At 40.0% G+C, this 18,816-nt stretch overlaps 1 protein-coding gene across 1 annotated transcript in view; it reads left to right on the top strand.

The window, feature by feature from the left end:
• Nucleotides 1-18,309, top strand: part of Ero1b (endoplasmic reticulum oxidoreductase beta) — a 41,519-nt gene extending 23,210 nt beyond the window's left edge. The window contains exons 9-18 of the mRNA XM_013009231.1: nucleotides 1,061-1,181; nucleotides 1,286-1,332; nucleotides 2,810-2,821; nucleotides 6,014-6,040; nucleotides 8,507-8,599; nucleotides 9,090-9,336; nucleotides 10,530-10,599; nucleotides 12,413-12,499; nucleotides 13,941-14,074; nucleotides 15,668-18,309. Coding sequence (XP_012864685.1) covers nucleotides 1,061-1,181; nucleotides 1,286-1,332; nucleotides 2,810-2,821; nucleotides 6,014-6,040; nucleotides 8,507-8,599; nucleotides 9,090-9,336; nucleotides 10,530-10,599; nucleotides 12,413-12,499; nucleotides 13,941-14,074; nucleotides 15,668-15,725 — 896 coding nt within the window. The 3' untranslated portion in view covers nucleotides 15,726-18,309. The remainder of the gene's footprint in view (nucleotides 1-1,060; nucleotides 1,182-1,285; nucleotides 1,333-2,809; nucleotides 2,822-6,013; nucleotides 6,041-8,506; nucleotides 8,600-9,089; nucleotides 9,337-10,529; nucleotides 10,600-12,412; nucleotides 12,500-13,940; nucleotides 14,075-15,667) is intronic.
• Nucleotides 18,310-18,816: the final 507 nt, after the last annotated feature.

Raw genomic sequence — 18,816 nt, forward strand, 5'->3', positions numbered from 1 at the left:
AGTAGGGGTGTAAAAAGAATGATCCGAATGAGCAGTAAAGCTGTAGCTATGCAGAGAAGCTATAGTTAGCAACTACTCTGGCCTGCTATTGGGGTGTGAAAGCTGCAGGTATAGTTAACAACTACTCTGATCTGCTCTAGCAGTGTATCTGCAGTTAAGCAAATGAAGTTTCTGTGTACCAAGAACATTTCTGAACCAGTATTGCAATAGGATAGCTTTGGCTAACAAAACCTACCCTTTTTGTGATTTGAAAAATTATTAAAGGATTCTAAAAATTTTAAAGGAAAATCATTAATTAATGGAACAAACATTAAGAGCATTGGGAATGTAAATTTTATTTGAGAAAATATATAAATTGAAATGATTGATTATACTCTTAAAGGTATTTTCAGTTTCCTTAAAATATAAGGACTGAATATGGTAACTTATGTCCATACTCCCACCTCTTCAGTAGGTATAGATAGGAGGAGCTTGGTTTGAGGTTAGTGCAAGCAAAAAGTTTGAAAGACCCCATCTTAACCAGTAAACTGGGCAGGATGGTTTGTAATCTCAACTATGCCAGAGGTACTTAAGATCCCAATCTGAGGCCAGCCCTGGTTAAAAATATGAAACCCTACCTGAAAAATAAAGGAAAGAGCTGAGGATGTGGCTCAAGTGGTAGAGTTCCTGCCTAGCAAGTGTGAGGCCCTGTGTTCAACCTCAGTATTAGGGAAATGACAAAAAAAAGACTGCCAAAATATACCAAGCACACAACCCAAAACAAAACAACCAAATAAAACAGGTGTTATGCATCTATAGTTGTTAGGTGAAAAAGTGAGACTCTGAAAAATGAGAGCGAGAGGGGAGAGAGCATCAAGCTGGTGTGTAGAGACAGAAGAGTGGAGAGGGTGTCACGTACACTATTAAAACAGGTTATGGTTCTGATAGGTCCCCTCTGTGTGAGGACTCAAGGTGTTAGGAATCCAGTCCCACCTGTGTTCAGCAGCCTGCCCTTCCAAGTGAAGGGTGCATTTCTCTAGCACCAAAAGCAGTGTTGGGTATGTGGTTGTCTCTTGTACAGATGAGCGGTCCCCTGCAGCCCAGTATGTCGACTTGCTACTGAACCCCGAGCGCTACACCGGCTACAAGGGCCCCTCAGCATGGAGAGTGTGGAACAGCATCTACGAGGAAAACTGTTTCAAGTAACAGGGAAGAGGAGGAGGAGGAGGAAGGGAATGCCTGCTTCTGGTAGAAAAGATGATATATAAGTTGAACCGTCTCATGTTTGGGTTTTATGTTCCTTCAGGCCTCGATCTGTGTATCGTCCTTTGAACCCTCTGGCACCCAGCCGAGGTGAGTTTTGTTTATTAATTTAATTAATTTATTTTGTTGGTCGTGGGGCTTGAACCCTGGGCCTGAGCACTGTCCCTCAGCTCTTCAGCTCAAGGCTTGAGCCACAGTGCCACTTCAGTCTTTTTCTGCTTATGTGGTGCTGAGGAATTGAACCCAGGGCCTCATGCATTCAAGGCAAGCATTCTACCACTGGCCACCTTCCCAGCCCTTGTTTTTAAATATATACATGCGTATTCATGCTTTTAGAGACTTTATAAAGTATCTTTGTGTGATTAAACGTTATAAGGAAAAGTTTTCAACTTTATTTTGTTTAACTTGACTAACAAAGAATATAAAATTGGTTTGATTAGACATCTAGATTTTCATATATTTTCATAATTACTGTCGTCTATTGAATGCCTGCTGTATGCCAGTCTATAAGCTTAGGAACTTTATGTGCTGGTACCAGGGCTTGAATGCAGGGCTTTGAGATTCCACAGCTGGTACTCTACTGGTTAAGCCACTATGTGAGCCACCAGTACCCAGCTTAAAGTAGGAACTATAAAGCAATCCACGTGTGGCTGCTGTGCAGCTTGTATGCAGGGCATGGCTTTGGTTATCTGGGATGTCCTTGTTCTTTTGTCAGTGAGGAGCCAAATGCTGGGTGCAGCCCTCCCATTCCTCCTTTTCAAATTAGGTGGATTAATGTTTGCTTCTTATTGTTTATTTTGGTTGATTGGAGTCTGATGGACTTTTCTATTGGCTAGCTTTGGACCTTGATCCTTGTAATTTCAGCTCCCTGAGTAGCTAGAATTACAAGTGTGAGCAATGGCCATGAAGCTTTTTAAGTGTTTAAAAATACATAATTTTTAAAAATCAGAATTGAAGTAGTGGAGAAGCTATGTAAGTAAAGTAGAATAGCAGTGCCACACCATTGCATCTCTGTTCCATAGTACAGAGTTTAGGAAGGACTCTTGTCCTGAATCAGAGCAGCTAGGCTTCTGCACTGTTTTCCCAACCGTATTTTAAGCCAGCAGAACTTTTTTTCAAACATAACATGTTCTATCAGAATCCCTCAGACAACACTGAAAGAAAACAGAGCTGCTGTGGGGGCCAGAGCCCAGCCTGCCAAAACCAGCTGCTTTTCAGGCTTGTGGGTAAAAGAGGGATGCACTCCTACATGAGGAAGCTGTGTTCCAAGCATGGTGTGCACCTTGCTTAAAGGAGTGACTTCCTGTATGCATTACCTATGGAAACTAGTGGTCTCTGTTTGCTTTACCCGCTTTCTGAAATTTTACTGCTTTGTATAAAGTGTGCAAGTCTTGTGTTCTTTGGCCTATATGCTTGTTAAGAAATCTTGTTTGTAAGAGGACTACATATCAACCAGGGTTCATGATCTAATGAATAGTTCAACAAGCAGTAAAATCTTAAATTTAATAAGATGTAAATGTGAACTGTATAAAAAGTTTCCTAAATCTCTCCTTATTTTCTCTTTTAGGTGAAGATGATGGTGAGTTGAACTCTATTTGTGTTAGCTTCAGAAACATTTCAACTATGACAATTTAATTTTTCCTCTTTGAATCAGAAGAAAATGCTTAGCCTGTGTGTTTTTTTTTAATAGCTACCAGTGACTGGTGGCCGAAAACAAGATTAGTTTTTACAATGTAAAGTTATTCTATGTAAAAAGCCTAAAGACCATTTAAGGATTATTTTCAAATGATTGTACGAGTGTTACAGTTTAATATGTCAGTTGATGAACACGATGCAACCTAGTCAGAGTTACCCCTTCCATCATCCTCCCCTTCCTATCTGTCCTAACTCCACTCATTCCCTCAAGTTTCCTAGTCAGTTTCCACATTTGTTCCTTGAGTGAGTTTAGGCCTGTATTTGCCTACCATTTTTCCCTCCATTCATCTGCCTTCCCTCTGTTCAGACCCTGTTTTATGTGCAAGTTTCCACATCCTAGTATTTCTTTTGTTTAAGTGTTAACTGTTCAAAGAGTTTATACTATGGACTTAGACTCTTGCATAAAATTACGTTAGTCAGCTTGATCATGTATATATGCATATGACCATGTTTACATGAAATATTTTAGGTCTGAGATCCACATATGAAAGAAAACACGTGCCCTTTGTCTCTTGGGGCCTGATTTACTTTGCTTATTAATGTGATGGTATCCAGATCCATTCATTTCCCCACAAATGACATAATTGCTTTCTTCCCGATGGACAAATGAAATTCCATACTGATTTCCATGGTAACTGCCCTAATTACAGGCCCACCAACAGGGTATAAGTGTCTTTGTGTCCTTGCCAGCATTTTTTTTAGTATATTCTTCATCATAAATGTTCTGACTGGAGTGAGATAAAATCTCAATGTTGTTTTGATTTGTACTTCCTTTATGGCTATTTCTTTTATGAGCATTTCTTCAAGTATATATTGACAGGGCAGAAACTAGATTGACATTCCAAATTCCTAATTTTCTGTTTATCATAGTCTACTTGAATATTGTGTGGAAATGGATGGGGCAAAGTTAAGATAATTTGAGACTATTCCTAACTTTGAAAGTTACAGTATCAAATATAGTACTTAATCTGATGAAGAACAATTTCTCAACAATTGGTTGCCTTGGGTGACTGAATGAGTATGTGTCAGAGGTACTGCAAAACAAACGAACATTATTTTGGTGGGATGCCTATTTATCTGTATTCAAGGACCCAGGATATGTATTGTGCAGGAGAGGAAGATGCACAAAACAGGTCTTCCTTGTGAGCCAACAGTACAGCGTAGGGAAAGTAACACACTAATGTGACTTACAGGAGATGGTCTGGCTCAATAGGGGTGGAATGGCTCATGGCGCACTAGAGTGACTAGGAAAGCTCCCTGGAAGAGGTGGCCTTCAAGATGAATTTTGAATAAAGGGGCAGATTTAGGCTAGTAGAATTGGATAGTGCATACTTGCTGGAGGAAATAACATGAGCCTCTGAGCTGAGGAAGGAAAAGTCACACATGTTGGGAGATAGGAAAAACTGTAGAGGCCCTTTAAAGGGATGGGGAAGACCAAAGTATTGAAGAGGGACTAGCTGGCAGTTGAGGTTTTTTGGGGGGGAGGGGGGGTCCGGCCCTGGGGCCTGAACTCTGGGCCTGGGAGCTGTCCCTCAGCTCTTCAGCTCAAGGCTAGCACGCTACCACTTGAGCCACAGCACCATTTCTGGCTTTTTTCTTTTTGCTTATGTGGTGCTGAGGAGTCGAACCCAGGGCCTCCTGAATGCAAGGCAAGCGCTCTACCACTGAGCCACCTTCCCAGCCCCAGTTGAGGTATTTTTTTTTAACATGAAAAAACACATTTTATTGCACTTAAGTTATAAGAAAATAAAATTTCTAAGTGAGTCAAACCATAGACACAATCCTTTTAAAGGTTGTTTTCCTCCATCATGTCAGGATGGTGCATAACTAAAATTAACCAACTTGAATCTGACTGTTTTAAATCAGACTATAAATAAAACAAACAAAAATAAACAGGAGGAGGAAAAAAGACCGCCTAGGATACAGTGTTAAACCACTTTCACAGTTCAGCTTGAGTGGTGGCTCCTGGAGAATGAGGCAAACCATCTGACTTTTCATTCGTGGCGCTGGTTTGCGTGTGACATGTTCACTACAGAGACTGAAGCAGTTGAGGTATTTAGAGAGTGAGGGAATATGGATCCTTAGCAAGGATAAGTTGGATGATGGAGATGTTTCTGTTGTTTGCAGAATGTGACAAGTCAAGGAAGCCAAGGAATTCACACCTGGAATTCAGCCCTAGACGCCTTTTACAGGTTTTCTGTGGGTCTGGCCAGGTGTTCTGTCTGTCTCTCTTCATTTACAATAAGAGATAAGAAAAAAGGGATCAAGATAATGTTGTACTAATAAGTTGATGTGTTGAATTGAAACTCTTCTGTGCAACTTACTTAAATATAAAGAAAAAGGTAGATAAGTATAGGAACCGGGAAAGAACAGTAACAATTTTATTCTCTTTTTCATTCAGAACAATCTGGGGCCAGTAATAGTTTTCTTTGTCTTTTAATCAGCAAATATAAATTCTGTTTATCATACCCCACATAGTGTTTTGGGTGTATGTACATGGGAAGGCCTAAATCAGGCTGTGTGCTGTGTATACCTCCTCAGCCTTCAACTGCAGGACTGGTTCTTTTTCTTCTTTTTTTGTTTAGTCTGTTTACTTTCCTGAAGAATTTTGTTCAAAATAAAGGGCTTTTAAATTTAAAATTTGAAATTTAGTATTAGGTATTTGAGAAAATACACCTAGTTTTATTGGCTTAGGGAAAAAAAATGAAAGAAATAATTTTTAGGGTCAACTTGCTCTTTGGGGCAATTGAAGTATATGGTTGACTAGAAACAAAGATATGAACAGTATGCTCCCTTGCTTTTGAATATTAACCTTCAATGAATAAGACAATGTTTAGACTAAAAGGTTTCCTCACATATTTTAATACCATCTGGAAGAACATTTTCTAGAATTACTTATATTACCTCTGGGCTTTATTTTATAGAGCTGTATGCCTATTTGATCATTTCACCTGAAGCAAAAGGCATTTTTTAGAGATTGCTTAATTTGTCATAATATTTCATTTACCTAGCTCATTCTAGTTTTTAAATGAACATTTAAAATATTTTAACCCATCTTCTCTCTCCTCTCTCTCAGGAGAATCATTCTATACATGGCTAGAAGGTAAATCTACTCTCTTCTTAAATTATTTGCTTTATGTTTTAAAAACAAAATTTTTAGTATATTTTTGTAAATTTTTGTAACTAGACAGGTAATTTTGACAATGTTTGAAGGAAAACATACACTTGAGACTATCATTTTAGGATATAATTACATGAAAATGTTGGGGCCAATGGTCAGCCACACACCAGTGCCATCAAATCTATAGACAGAGAAAGTACACTTGTGGGGAGGGTGAGGCTGGGTGGTGGTGACTGCTTACAGGTATTGGAGAATATGAAAATACTACAAATCAATTGTGGTAATGGGTTGGGAGAACATAGAATGATTGAATTACATACTTTAGATTGGTGAATTACATGGCATGTATCATATGGCATTTACTGGATATATAAATAACAATAAAGCTGTTAGGAATAAAAAAAATTACAATGCTATCCAAATACTTGGCTAGCTACTGCTGTTTTTGGGTTTCCTAACCAGTTCTCAGTCTTTCATTGTAAATGTGGTGCTCATCCAAAATGCTTTTTTGGTGACTAGTAACCAAGTCTGTTTGTAAAAAGATATGTTCCTTTGGAAGAATGTACTTTTTATATAAGAAATTGGGGATAATGAATAAATTAAAATGATTGTAAACATTTTGTTTATGTTAACTTAGTCCAGGCTTATCTAATTAAAAGATACACCAGGGCTGGGAAGGTGGCGCAGTGGTAGAGTGCTTGCCTCGCATGAATGAGGCCCTGGGTTCGATTCCTCAGGACCACATAAGCAGAAAAAGCTGGAAGTGTTGCTGTGGCTCAAGTGGTAGAGCGCTAGCCTTGAGCTGAAGAACTGCAGGACAGCACCCAGGCCCAGAGTTCAGGCCGAAAGACCGACAAAAGAAGAAAAAAAGATACACCAGCTGGGCGCTGGTGGCTCACACCTGCAATCCTAGCTACTCAGGAGGCTGAGATCTGAGGATCGGAGTTCAAAGCCAGCCCGGGCAAGAAAGTCTGTGAGACTCTTATCTCCAGTAAACCACTCAGAAAACCAGAAGTGGTTTTGTGGCTCAAGAGATAGAGCACTAGCCTTGAGCTGAAGAGCTGAGGAACAGTGCCCAGGCCCAGAGTTCAAGCTCCATGACTGCAAAAACCCAAACAACAACGACAAACATACCAATGTAGATCCTAATATATTAGATACTTTGGCATTTATATATTTCCAGCATTAAAAATGTGAAATGTTATTGATAGAAAGTTGAAATGGATCGCTGTGTATGCCGGTCCTGGGGTTGACCTCAGGGCCTGGGCACTCACTTCCTGAGCTTTTTGCTCTACCACTTGAGCAACAGCTCTACTTCTGGCTTTTTGCTGGAGAAAAGAGTCTCATGGATGTTCCTGCTTGAGTTGGCTTCAAACCATGATCTTCAGGTCTCTGCCTCCTGAGTAGGATTACAGGTGTAAGCAATTGGCACCTGGCTTTGAAATAGATTTTTAACAATTTGTATTACTGGATGTAGAATTTTTTGAAATTTTACTTTACCATGTTGTGTTAGAAGGCAAGTGAGCAGAGTGACAGAGGAGACTGACTTTTCATGGTCACAATTGTGGAGATAGTTAATGACAGTTGTAATTTGATTGATAGTAGTGAGCTCTGTGTATACTGGTCATTATTAAAGTGAGCTGTGAATGATTGTGGTGCATATACCATTAGGCCATTTTTCAAAATAACTCCTAAGTGAAAGTTGCATAACTTTAATGATTAAACTTTAAAGATATAACTGGTGTTTATACCAAAATGTTTACATGCATTAGGTTTTCAAGTAAAATACTAAAAATCATAAGGAATGATACAGAGTTATAATCACAAAATTCAAATTCATCTTTAAAAATTCATTTATTAAAATTTTAAGCCTGAAGTATCAAAGATTTTAATTAGTAGATAACAATCATTTTGTATTTATTACTTTTTTTTTTTGTACTAGGGTTTGACCTTTTTGGGAACTTGTTAGTGTTGTGTTTCAAATGTTATATCACTTTAAGTAGATCATACAGATAGAGATAGAGAATAATGAGACAAAAGGATAACAACAGCCTCCTTTCTCTACTACAAGTGGATTCAAAGGAAAATGTGTAGAGGGAAGAAAAAGGGGGCAAAGTCTCCTGACATGACAAAGTAAGGACCGTATTTGCTTCTATGCTCCTCTGCACATGGAAAGCTGTGCAGGTGTTTCTGGGTAACAGAGGAGCTTTTGACTGCATCCATAGTGTTTTGGCTTCTAGGGTCTTTAGACCTAACAGGCTCAATTTGAAGTTGGAAACTTACTGTCTTCTAGTGAAAAGAATCTTCAGCTAGATGTTCACACATTATCTTTGGGTTTATTTATAATGTTCTTGAATCTTCAATATAAATGCTGAATCTTCTTGATTGAAATTTTCTTTTATCTTTGGGCATGCTTTTTTCTCTCTCTCAATATTTCTTTCTGCATAGGTTTGTGTCTGGAGAAGAGAGTCTTCTATAAGCTTATATCAGGTCTCCATGCCAGTATCAACTTACATCTATGTGCAAATTACCTCTTGGAAGGTAACCAGATCTTTTTTTTTAATTGTTATAAAGATAATGTACAGAGGGGTTCATAAGTCAAGTAAAGAGTATATTTCTTTGAACAATGTCATCCCTGCCTCATTTTCCCCTCCCTTCACCACCAAGATGTATAGTTCATTTTCAACATAGCTTCTAGAAAGTATTACTGCTGAATTAGTTCATCCTTTGTCCTTATTGATCAATTAGGGATACAAATTAAAGTTCGTTTGAAATAAAAAGTATATTGTTTTTTGGACAATGTCACCCCTTTCCTGGCGTTCTCCAGGTTTTTCCTCCCATTCTCCCCGACAAGTTGTATAGTTCATTTTCAACATAGTGTCTAGTGAGTACCACTGCTGCATTTGGATAACCAGATCTGAAAGTGGAGATTGGCCTTTTATTATGGCATCAGAATTATTGGGAGGAAATACATAGTCTGAAGAACAAAAAAAATCTTCTTGATTAAAAGATGTATTCTTTCTCTCTTTAGAAACCTGGGGTAAACCTAGTTGGGGACCTAATATAAAAGAATTTAAACGCCGCTTTGATCCAGTGGAAACCAAGGGGGAAGGCCCCAGAAGACTGAAGAACCTTTACTTCTTATACCTAATTGAGCTCCGAGCTTTGTCAAAAGTGGCCCCCTATTTTGAGCGTGCAATTGTTGATCTTTACACTGGAAACACAGAAGAAGATGCAGACACCAAGACCCTTCTGCTGAGTGTCTTTCAAGATACAAAGTAAGAGCAGGCCATCAGTGATCTGTAGTCTGCTTAGATGAGGTGGCACTAGACATGCAACAAAGATGGGAACTTAAAGGTAGAACAGAACTGAGAAGACTCAGTGTCAGAAGAGCAGTTAAAAATACTCCTGAAGGCCAGGCATCAGTGCTCATGCCTGTAATCCTAGCTACTCATGAGACTGATACCTGAGGATCACAATTCGAAGCCAGCCTGGGCAAGAAAGACTGTGAGACTCTTACCTCCAATTAACCACCAGAAAACCAGAAGTGGCATTTTGGCTTAAGTGGTAGAGTGCTTGCCTAGAGCTGAGGAGCTCAGGGTTCAACCCCATGATCAGCTCCCCCAAAAATCCCTGTGAGACTCTTTATTTCCAATTTATCATTCGAAAACCAGAAGTGGAGCTATGGCTCAAAGTGGTAGAGTGCTAGCCTTGAGCAAAAGAGGTAAAGAGGTCAGGGACAGTGCCCAGGTCCTGAATTCAAACAATTTTATAGTCTGATTAAGCAGATTATAGTCACCCTGTTTTTTGAATTTAGATGGTGTCTAAAGTGTGCTTAGCATTAGGATGGATGGGTAAGGGAGCATCAGCCTCACCAATCAGAATGCAATCTCTGGAAATGCCCACTCTAAAACATAGTTTTACTGTTTGTTCAAGGGAGCATGAAGTTGGGTCAGGAAGTTCCATTGTGTATTGTTTTAAAAGAATGTTAAGGCTGTTGTATTATTTTTGACAGATTGTTTTAGATTATCTTTAAAACATTACCATCTTTGGAAATACAAAGCCATACTTAGCTTGCTCTAGTCCTTTATATGTAAACTGTTTGCCACCTTCTTACATTATCAGTAAATAATGAATTTTAAATATTTGTGGGGATAGAATGTACTATCAAGACTGTAATAGAAGCCAGGCACCAGTGGCTCACACCTGTAATCCTAGCTACTCAGGAGGCTGAGATCTGAGGATCACAGTTCAAGGCCAAGAAAGTCCGGGAGACTCTTTATTTCCAATAAACCATCAGAAAACCGGAGGTGGCACTGTGGCTCAACTGGTAGACCACTAGCCTTGAGCTGAAGAGCTGAGGGACAGTGCCCAGGCCCAGAGTTCAAGACCCACAACCGACAAAAAAAAAAAAAGACTGTAGTAGACTGACTGGCTTTTCCACTATAACTCTTACTGTGTTGTTTCCTAGGTCCTTTCCTATGCACTTCGATGAGAAGTCCATGTTTGCAGGAGACAAAAAGGGGGCTAAGTCTTTAAAGGTAAACAGTTTGAGATGGAGCATGGTGGGGGCCACCATTGGTCATGGTTTTTTTTTGGGGGGGGGGGTCCAGTCGTGGGGCCTGAACTCTGGGCCTGGGCGCTGTCCCTCAGCTCTTCAGCTCAAGGCTAGCGCTCTACCATTAGAGCCACAGCGCCACTTCCGGCTTTTTTCTTATGTGGTGCTGAGGAATCGAACCCAGGGCTTCTTGCATGCAAGGCAAGCGCTCTACCACTGAGCCACCTTCCCAGCCCCATTGGTCATGTTTTAATTTACTCATCTGGACCTTTTCTTCCTGACTCTCCAATTTTTGAAATAAGTGAAATTGGATTTTATGGTAATGGTAGTCAGTGTTGACTGAGCACCTGTGACAAGCAAGTATGGCAATAAGGAGGGATACAGAGGGTTGATTAATGTTCTAGTTCTCACAGAAAACAAACCAACAGAGGTATATGGCACGGTATACAGATAGATTTCCATTGCTGGTTGTAGATACGGGAGTAGCACTTAAAAGTTCCTTAAAAGTAAGGCCACAGTGGCACAGGGTGTGGTGACGTGCTTCTAATCCCAATTACTTGGAGGCAGAGAGTAGCTATTGAGATCCTGTATCAAAAACTAAAAAGCTGGATGATTGTGGCTCATGCCTGTAATCCTATCTACTCAGGAGGATGGGATATGAGGATCATGATCCAAAGCCAGCCCTGGCAGGAAGGTCCATGAGACTCCTATCACCAGTTAACTACCAGAAAACCAGAAGTGGTGTGGTGGCTTAAACTGTACAATGCTAGCCTTGGGCAAAAAGATGCTCAGGGACAGTGCCCAGACCCTGAGTTCAAGCCCTATGAACAAAAAAAAAGCCTAAAAGCAAAAGGACTGTGGGTGTGGCTTGTACTGAGGGGTTAGAAGCCCTGAGTTCAGTCCCCAGTACCAGAAAGTAATGACCATGTTAATTTACTTTTAGGCTCCCATGGTGCATTGTTGTGTTTTGCATAAAGTAGCCCTTCAACAAGTTTAGCATGCAGTATGAATTGTACAAGTTTCCATTAATATTGGTTGTATTTATTTATTTATTTTTGGTAGGTCGTGGGGCTTGAACTCTGGGCCTGGGCGCTGGCCCTCAGCTTTTACAGCTCAAGACAAGCGCTCTACCGCTTGAGCCACAGTGCCACTTCCGGTTTTCTAGTGGTTTACTGGAGATAAGAGTCTCACAGACTTTCCTGCCCGGGCTGGCTTTGAACTGCTGGCTATGAACTGCGATCCTCAGATCTCAGCCTCCCGAGTAGCTAGGATTACACCGGCACCTGGTGTGGTTGTTTTCATTTATTTATTTATTTTTGGTCATGGGGCTTGAACTCTGGGCTTGGGCACTGTTCCTTAGCTCTTCAGCTCAAGGCTAGCACTCTACCACTTGAGCCATAGCCCTGCTTCCGGCTTTTTCTGCTTATGTGGTGCCAAGGAATCAAACCGAGGGTCTCATGTATGCAGGGCAAGCACTCTACCCTGAGCCACCTTCCCAGCCCTGGTTGTTTTTATTTTTAAAGTAGAATCACATCATGTAGTTCAGACTGATCAGACTTGTGACTCTCCTGCCTCAGCCTCCCTTGTGCTGGGATTACGGGCAGATTCACCAGGTTTGGCTCTAATGTTAATTTAGATGGTCTTAGATAGGCTATTTTGTGTTCTACAAATTTAGATTTTTTTCTTTGTTATTGAAAAACACAGCTATTCATTTATGAACTTCAAAACTTCTTACAGTTTAGCAAAAGCTTAACTTTAAAAGTCTTAACTAGATTTAAGGTGTTTTTGCCTACCAGGAGGAATTCCGGTTACATTTCAAGAATATCTCCCGCATTATGGACTGTGTAGGATGTGACAAATGCAGGCTGTGGGGAAAACTACAGGTACGTGTGCACTGCCTTCCTTTCCAACTGGTATTAACTTTAAGTTTTTCTGCTGAGTTCAGTTTTTGCAAAAATGTCCTCACTGTTTATTGGAGTTTAGAAACGGGCAGATCCAAAGTATAGTTTTTTTGTTTTATTAAAGAGGTTAGCATTGTTAAGCTGTGTTGCAGATGCATGGGTGAGAGATTTGTTTGTATTCTGTGCTAATTTTAGTTTTATTGTATCTATGTTAGTACAATCTTAGACTATTCAGTCTTCATTTCTGAAATCAGAGGTTATGAGTAGAAAATTTTATGTATGTCTATAAAAGACAAAATACTAGGTTGGAATGTACTAGAAATGTGGAAATGAAACATTGTCCTTTCTGTGGAAAAAAAATGGCAAAAAGATAAAGTATTACACAAATCGGTATGAAATGTTGGCTGTTGAGTTTGTTTTAGGGGGTCAAAGGCCACCGAGTTATCAGACATAGCAGCCCTGCAGTTACCCTGAGTGTTCAGTGTAAGGATTATTTGATACTTCATCTTTTACTTTCTTAGATTATACTTGGTTATGGAAAATCAAGACACAGAATTACATTTTGTTTGCCTTTGAGATAGCGTCTCGATATATACCCCAAACCAGCCTGGAACTTGAGATCTTCCTGCCTCCATCTCCACAGTATGCCACCACACTCAGCCTGATAGAATTACTTCAATAGAATTTACACTAGCCACACACCAGTAACTCAAACCTGCAATTTAGTTACTCGGGAGGCTAAGATCTGTAGACTACAGTTTGAAGGCAGCACGGGCAGTCAAGTCCATCCAATTAACAACCAAAAAGAACACAAAAAACCGTGAAGTGGAGATGTGGCTTAAGTAGCAGAACAGCACCAGCCTTGAGTAAAGCTCAGGGACAGTGCCCAGGCCTTGAGTTTAAGCACCCAGGACTGGTAATAGCACCCCCTTCAAAAAAATAGATTTACACTAAAGCAAAATGTTCTTTTTCTTTGATGCTAGTAATTGAGAAAGGAATTGCTGTGTTTAGAGCCAGGAGCTATAAGCCGTGTCTTGGGTGGGTATGGCTGCAGCTTAGTAGTACAGCACTTGTTGCCTAGTATGCATAGTATGCACGGGGTGTGAGGGTTGATCCCAAGCCTTGCCAAAGCTTCTAGATTACAAATGAACATTGTGGTCTTGGTGTGCTATTTTCAAAGTTAAAACAAGGCATTTTAGTAATTTGTTAACAGTACATGCTCAACAGGTATTACAGCATTGAGGTTTTCTTAGGAGCTTTTCCAGTGAGGGAGAGGGCACTAATGTATGGTGGTTAACATTGTGTATGGGGAATGTCTGCTCAGGTGAATAATTTCCTGGCTTTATCACCACATAGCTAAGTATTCCTTTAAATCTTTACAGTAGTTGCTATTTGATGTCTTAATTACTCATGTTTTCTTTAGACTCAGGGTTTAGGAACTGCTTTGAAGATACTATTCTCCGAAAAAGAAATCCAAAAGCTTCCAGAGAATAGTCCCTCGAAAGGCTTCCAACTCACTCGGCAGGAAATAGTTGCTCTCTTAAATGCTTTTGGAAGGTAAGAACCATCTATCTCTACAGCAAAGGGTGGACTACTGCAGTTTCAACAGATGCAGGGGCCACCTTCCCTGCTAAGCCCTTTTGTTTTGTTGATAAAATTATGCAGTGTCATGGAACATACCTGTAATCCCAGCATTTAGAAGCTGAGACCAGGGGACCCCCAATTCAAGGCCAGCCTGGGCTACATAGAAAGTTTTTTTTTTGTTGTTTTGTTTTATTTTTTTTTGTTGTTGTTGTTTTTAAAGCCAGGTACTTTTGGCTTACTCCTGTAATCCTATCTACTTAGGAGACTGAGATCTGAGTCTCATGATTTGAAGCCAGCCCAGACAGTAAAGTCCCCAGGAGACTCTTATCTCCAATTAACCACTCAAAAAACTGGAAGTAGCACTGTGGCCCAAGTGCTTGCCTTGAGCTGAAGAGCTCAGGGACAGTGCCCTTGCCAAGAGTTCAAGCCTCATGACTGACAAAAAAAAAAAAAAAATAGGTTAATTGTATGTACAATCCCATCTTGATAGCTAAGATTATACGTGTTTCTTCCCTGTATTTAAAAGATGACTATGTATGTTGAAATCTGAGACACAGGATATATAGAAGGTCCATTGTTAATTTGTATTTCATGAAAAAATATCTTGTTCACTCTTGTAACATAAAACAACTGGATGAAATGTAAATTATTTGAAATGGAACTAAAATGAAAAAAAGATGTGAAATTATTTAGGCATATTTAATCTTAAATAAAATGAGATTGAGAAAGGAAAAAATAGAATTAAACATTCTACCACAATTTCCCTGTGTCTGTGAAGTGTACCTGGTCACTTCAGTCCTCTCTAGAACACTCTAGAACGAGGGAGCTGTATCCACAGCAAGCCTGGGCTGCCCCTCGGCAGCAGAACAGCACAGACAAACCCCTGTTCTGCTAGCTGGCTTCCTGTCTGTAAACTAAGGAGGAGGCTTCCTGCTTAGAAGCCATCTAATAGCTGGGTGGTCCTGGGAGAATACTTGATTTATTTGAGCCTTTGTTTTCCTAAAATGTAGACTGAGAACTTCAGTCAAGTAGTAGAGTACCTGCTTAGCAAATGCAAGGTCTTGAGTTCAAGTCCAGTATAGAAAAACCATCTAAAGAGAAAGACCCAAAGAAATCAATTACAGTTAGTTTACCGAAAATGTGTAACAGGCTTAATTATATCTCATTTATCCCTAGCCTCTTTTTTTAACTGTTCTTGGATTTGAACTCAGGGCCTCGAGCTTGCTCAGCTAGCACTTCACCACTTGAACTACGCCACCTCCAGCCCTACTCTTTGCATTTTAAAAATAGAGCCTCACCAACTTTTCTGCCCAGGCTGGCCATGCTCTAGATCTCAGCCTTCTAAGTAGCTAGGATTATAGGTATGAGACACTGGCACCTGTCCTGCTTTGTCAGTTTTTAATAAGAAATTACAACGCACATGTTTAAAAATAGAATCTTCAATGTCTGGTATTGTTTAAGGTTTTTAATTTTAGATTTTATGTACAAATTATAGCCATATAATATCAGTAATTGAAAATATGTTCACATATTAGCTATATTTACCAGTATTTTTTCCTCCTGTAGGCTTTCTACAAGTATAAGAGAATTACAGAATTTTAAAGTCTTACTACAACACAGGTAATACAGGCTTTTCTGTGTCTAATTGGCGACACGAAGGACTATGAAGCTGTTAGTCTTCTTGGACATGCTGAAAGACTAATCCAAGATGTTAAGAACTCTGAACTCCTAAGAGAAAATTCCAGTGCTCACTTGAATATTTATGACCCATAATAGATTACCAATTAGAGATATTTATAAATGAAGTATATGGTTTTAAAGCTTGTAAGTTATACTAATTCTGTGTTTATTTCCATGTGTTTCCATCTGTTGTGTATTGTGCTATTTTGAGCTGGGTTTGATCTTACCTTTATCTGTAGTTGTCTCTCTCCTGATGACACTGTTGGTGTGTGTGGGAAAGGGAGCACAAGGTTGCCTGGGTGGCAGGATTACTGCTGGTTCCCTGCTTGTCCGTCCTCTGGGATGCTGCCCTGGCAGTGAACGGCAATGGTTTCCTTAAGATTCCCTAAGACTTCAACTTCAGCTCAGTTGTTTTCATTTGCGATTTTTAGTTGCTGTTGCTGTTTTGGGTTTGGCCCAAAGACCTTCATTAGAGAAGGTGGATAAGTGTCTCCCCCTGCCAGTGCCCGCTCAGCTGGGCCGCTCATGTGTGCCTGGGTGCACACTAGTGTGCTCAGCTCTCTACCTAAAACCCAACTCTGCCATCACCTCCCTGTCTTCCTCTCCTATTGCAGAGAGTGTGAGGTCCTTTTAAGAGAAAAACCATTATTTAAGAATTGATTTTTAATAAAACTGTATGGGATTATATGGATTTATAATACCAATTAAAAGCATATATCCAAAATTTGCTGTTTTTAAGTATTTTAAAGGATTTTAATTTTAGGGATTTAGTCTATGCAATCCTCTACCTCTCCACATTATTTTTCTCTGGGGTCAGGCCAGGCTGATCGTAAACTTCCTCTCCCCCTCCTCTGGCTCTTCAGTGCATCCTGTACCAGTGGTGCTTCATTTGCCTCAGAGCAGCGGAGGACTGGACTCTGGGTCCTAAATTGTCATTTTCTAAACCCAAGATTTAAACAATGTTTAGGAAGGGTGTCAGTGAATCTAATGGGATTAACTTGACGGGTTCCATGTGTGTGGAGATGATGTAGGTGCCCAGTCTAGTGTCTTCTTAGACTTCCACCTTTTCCCAAGTAAATAAGTGCCCTTAAACCACATCTTAATTGTGCAAGAGTCTGTAGTGCTTCACTGTTGGTTGCGTGGCATAGTGGGGGCTGTGGCAGTGTCATTGCTGGTTGCGTGGCATATCGGAGGCTGGATTTGGTTGGTTTCCTGCCTTGTGCAAGGATGGGACTGGGAGAAGGTCTCACTCGAGCTCTTCATTTCCTTTCCTCATATCTGAACTTGGCACTTGCTCGTTGTTGGTGAGAGTGTTTTTGTGGCTTGAGTAGAAAAGGCTGGCTACCTGCAGCTTCCTACACTTTGTCTTCTTAGGTTGCACGTGACCCTAAGGCAAGTAGTTGAAAAAGCGAGTGTTCTCTAATGCTGTTGGTACATTGAATTATTAATGTAGCGTTTATCCAGAGTTTTAAAAAATGTGAATGTTTTGCACTTTATTTTCACTGCAGATTTAAAGATCTTTTTAGTAGTGTCACTTCACCATTCCTACAGTTCAAGATTATTATTGAAACACTACTTGCTAGAAGATAGCAAATTGGTCAGTTCCATTTGTTGCTTTTCTTTACTGTAATTTGAAGTTAAGAAAAAAGGTTGAAAATCTACTTACAGTTCTTTTGAAGATATGGATTTTTTTCTCAAAGAAAATAAATGAAGTGTTCTTAAGCTAAAATCCATCTGATTAACTTTATTTTATCATAAAACTGTTTGGGAGTGGCGTAGACTTTGAGGTATTGTTATTTCTAACACCAGCATATGCTTGGTGAAGTGTGTGTCCTTGAGATTACACTGCTGTTCACTCACTGGCTGCACGATGCTGCTGGAGCGGGCTGTGTTGTGGGGAAGTCTTGGTTGCCGAGTGCTTTGGGATATGTTGTCTGTCTCATCACCTAATATGAAAAATCCCACATGCACCTAACAATGTAATTGACAGAAATAACTGTACTGTGCAGCACAGAAATACTTTGCTCTGATGGATGCTTCATTGGCTTCTCTGGTGGTAGCTAGGTCAATTTTTGGGCTTTGAGGAAGATAGGATGGAGCAGTAATAGATTTGAGTTTTGAAATTGGACCAGTCAGATGCTTGGAACATTGTGACTCAATTTTGCAATGAAGCACTATGCTATATTTTTAACTTTGCCTAGTATCATTTTATGCAAGGCAAGATAGCCCTCTTGGTCATTATCAGCATTGTCTTCAGCTGGAAGCATGAGAACAGTTCACAGGAAACCACCCAGCAGTTTGCAAAATGGGAGGGAGTAGCTAAAAACCACTGCTATTCATCCAGAGATCCACTTTAGTGCATGGGGATGTGGGAATTCCTTGTACAAATGCCACATGCAAACCTATGCCATCTATTCTGTGATACCTACAGGTGCAGCTTTGATTTTGATCGGAATTCCAAATAATTTACTGTTGTACCCACCAGACTCTAGAAAATGTAAATTAAAGTACATGTGTCTATAGTCTTTTCTGGTATGTTTTCCTCTTTCTTGGGTTGAGGAGATGAGGATTTTACTGTGGTGATTTCTTCTCTGCTCCGTGGTGGGCAGTGGAGGCCCTACAGGAAGGACTGTACACACCTCATTTCTCTGCACAGGAGCACCAGAGGGTAGGTGTGGGGGAGACAGGAGTGAGGCAGGAAAAGCAGACTCCAGAGCTGCTTTGCCTAATGGCACCTGTGGCATTTCCTAGTTTTGGTATCTTTTTATTTGAATTAAGACATAACCTTTTAAAATGCTTGTTTTTATTTGATTGTTGAATAGGTAATACATTCTACATGGTTAAAATTAGCCTAAAGATATAAAAAGTTGTACAGTGAGTGTCTTTTGTATCTGGTTGTCTCCCACCCTGCACATACATGTGCTCTGTATGTAATTGCTTAGTTTGTTTCCATCCATACTTCTTAACATAGAAAATCGTATACAAATGTAAAGCCTTATTTTTTTCTCCTCACTTTAACTCAAAATGACATCATA

This window comes from Dipodomys ordii, unplaced genomic scaffold (genome assembly GCF_000151885.1).
Source record: "Dipodomys ordii isolate 6190 unplaced genomic scaffold, Dord_2.0 Scaffold9, whole genome shotgun sequence".
NCBI lineage: Eukaryota > Metazoa > Chordata > Mammalia > Rodentia > Heteromyidae > Dipodomys > Dipodomys ordii.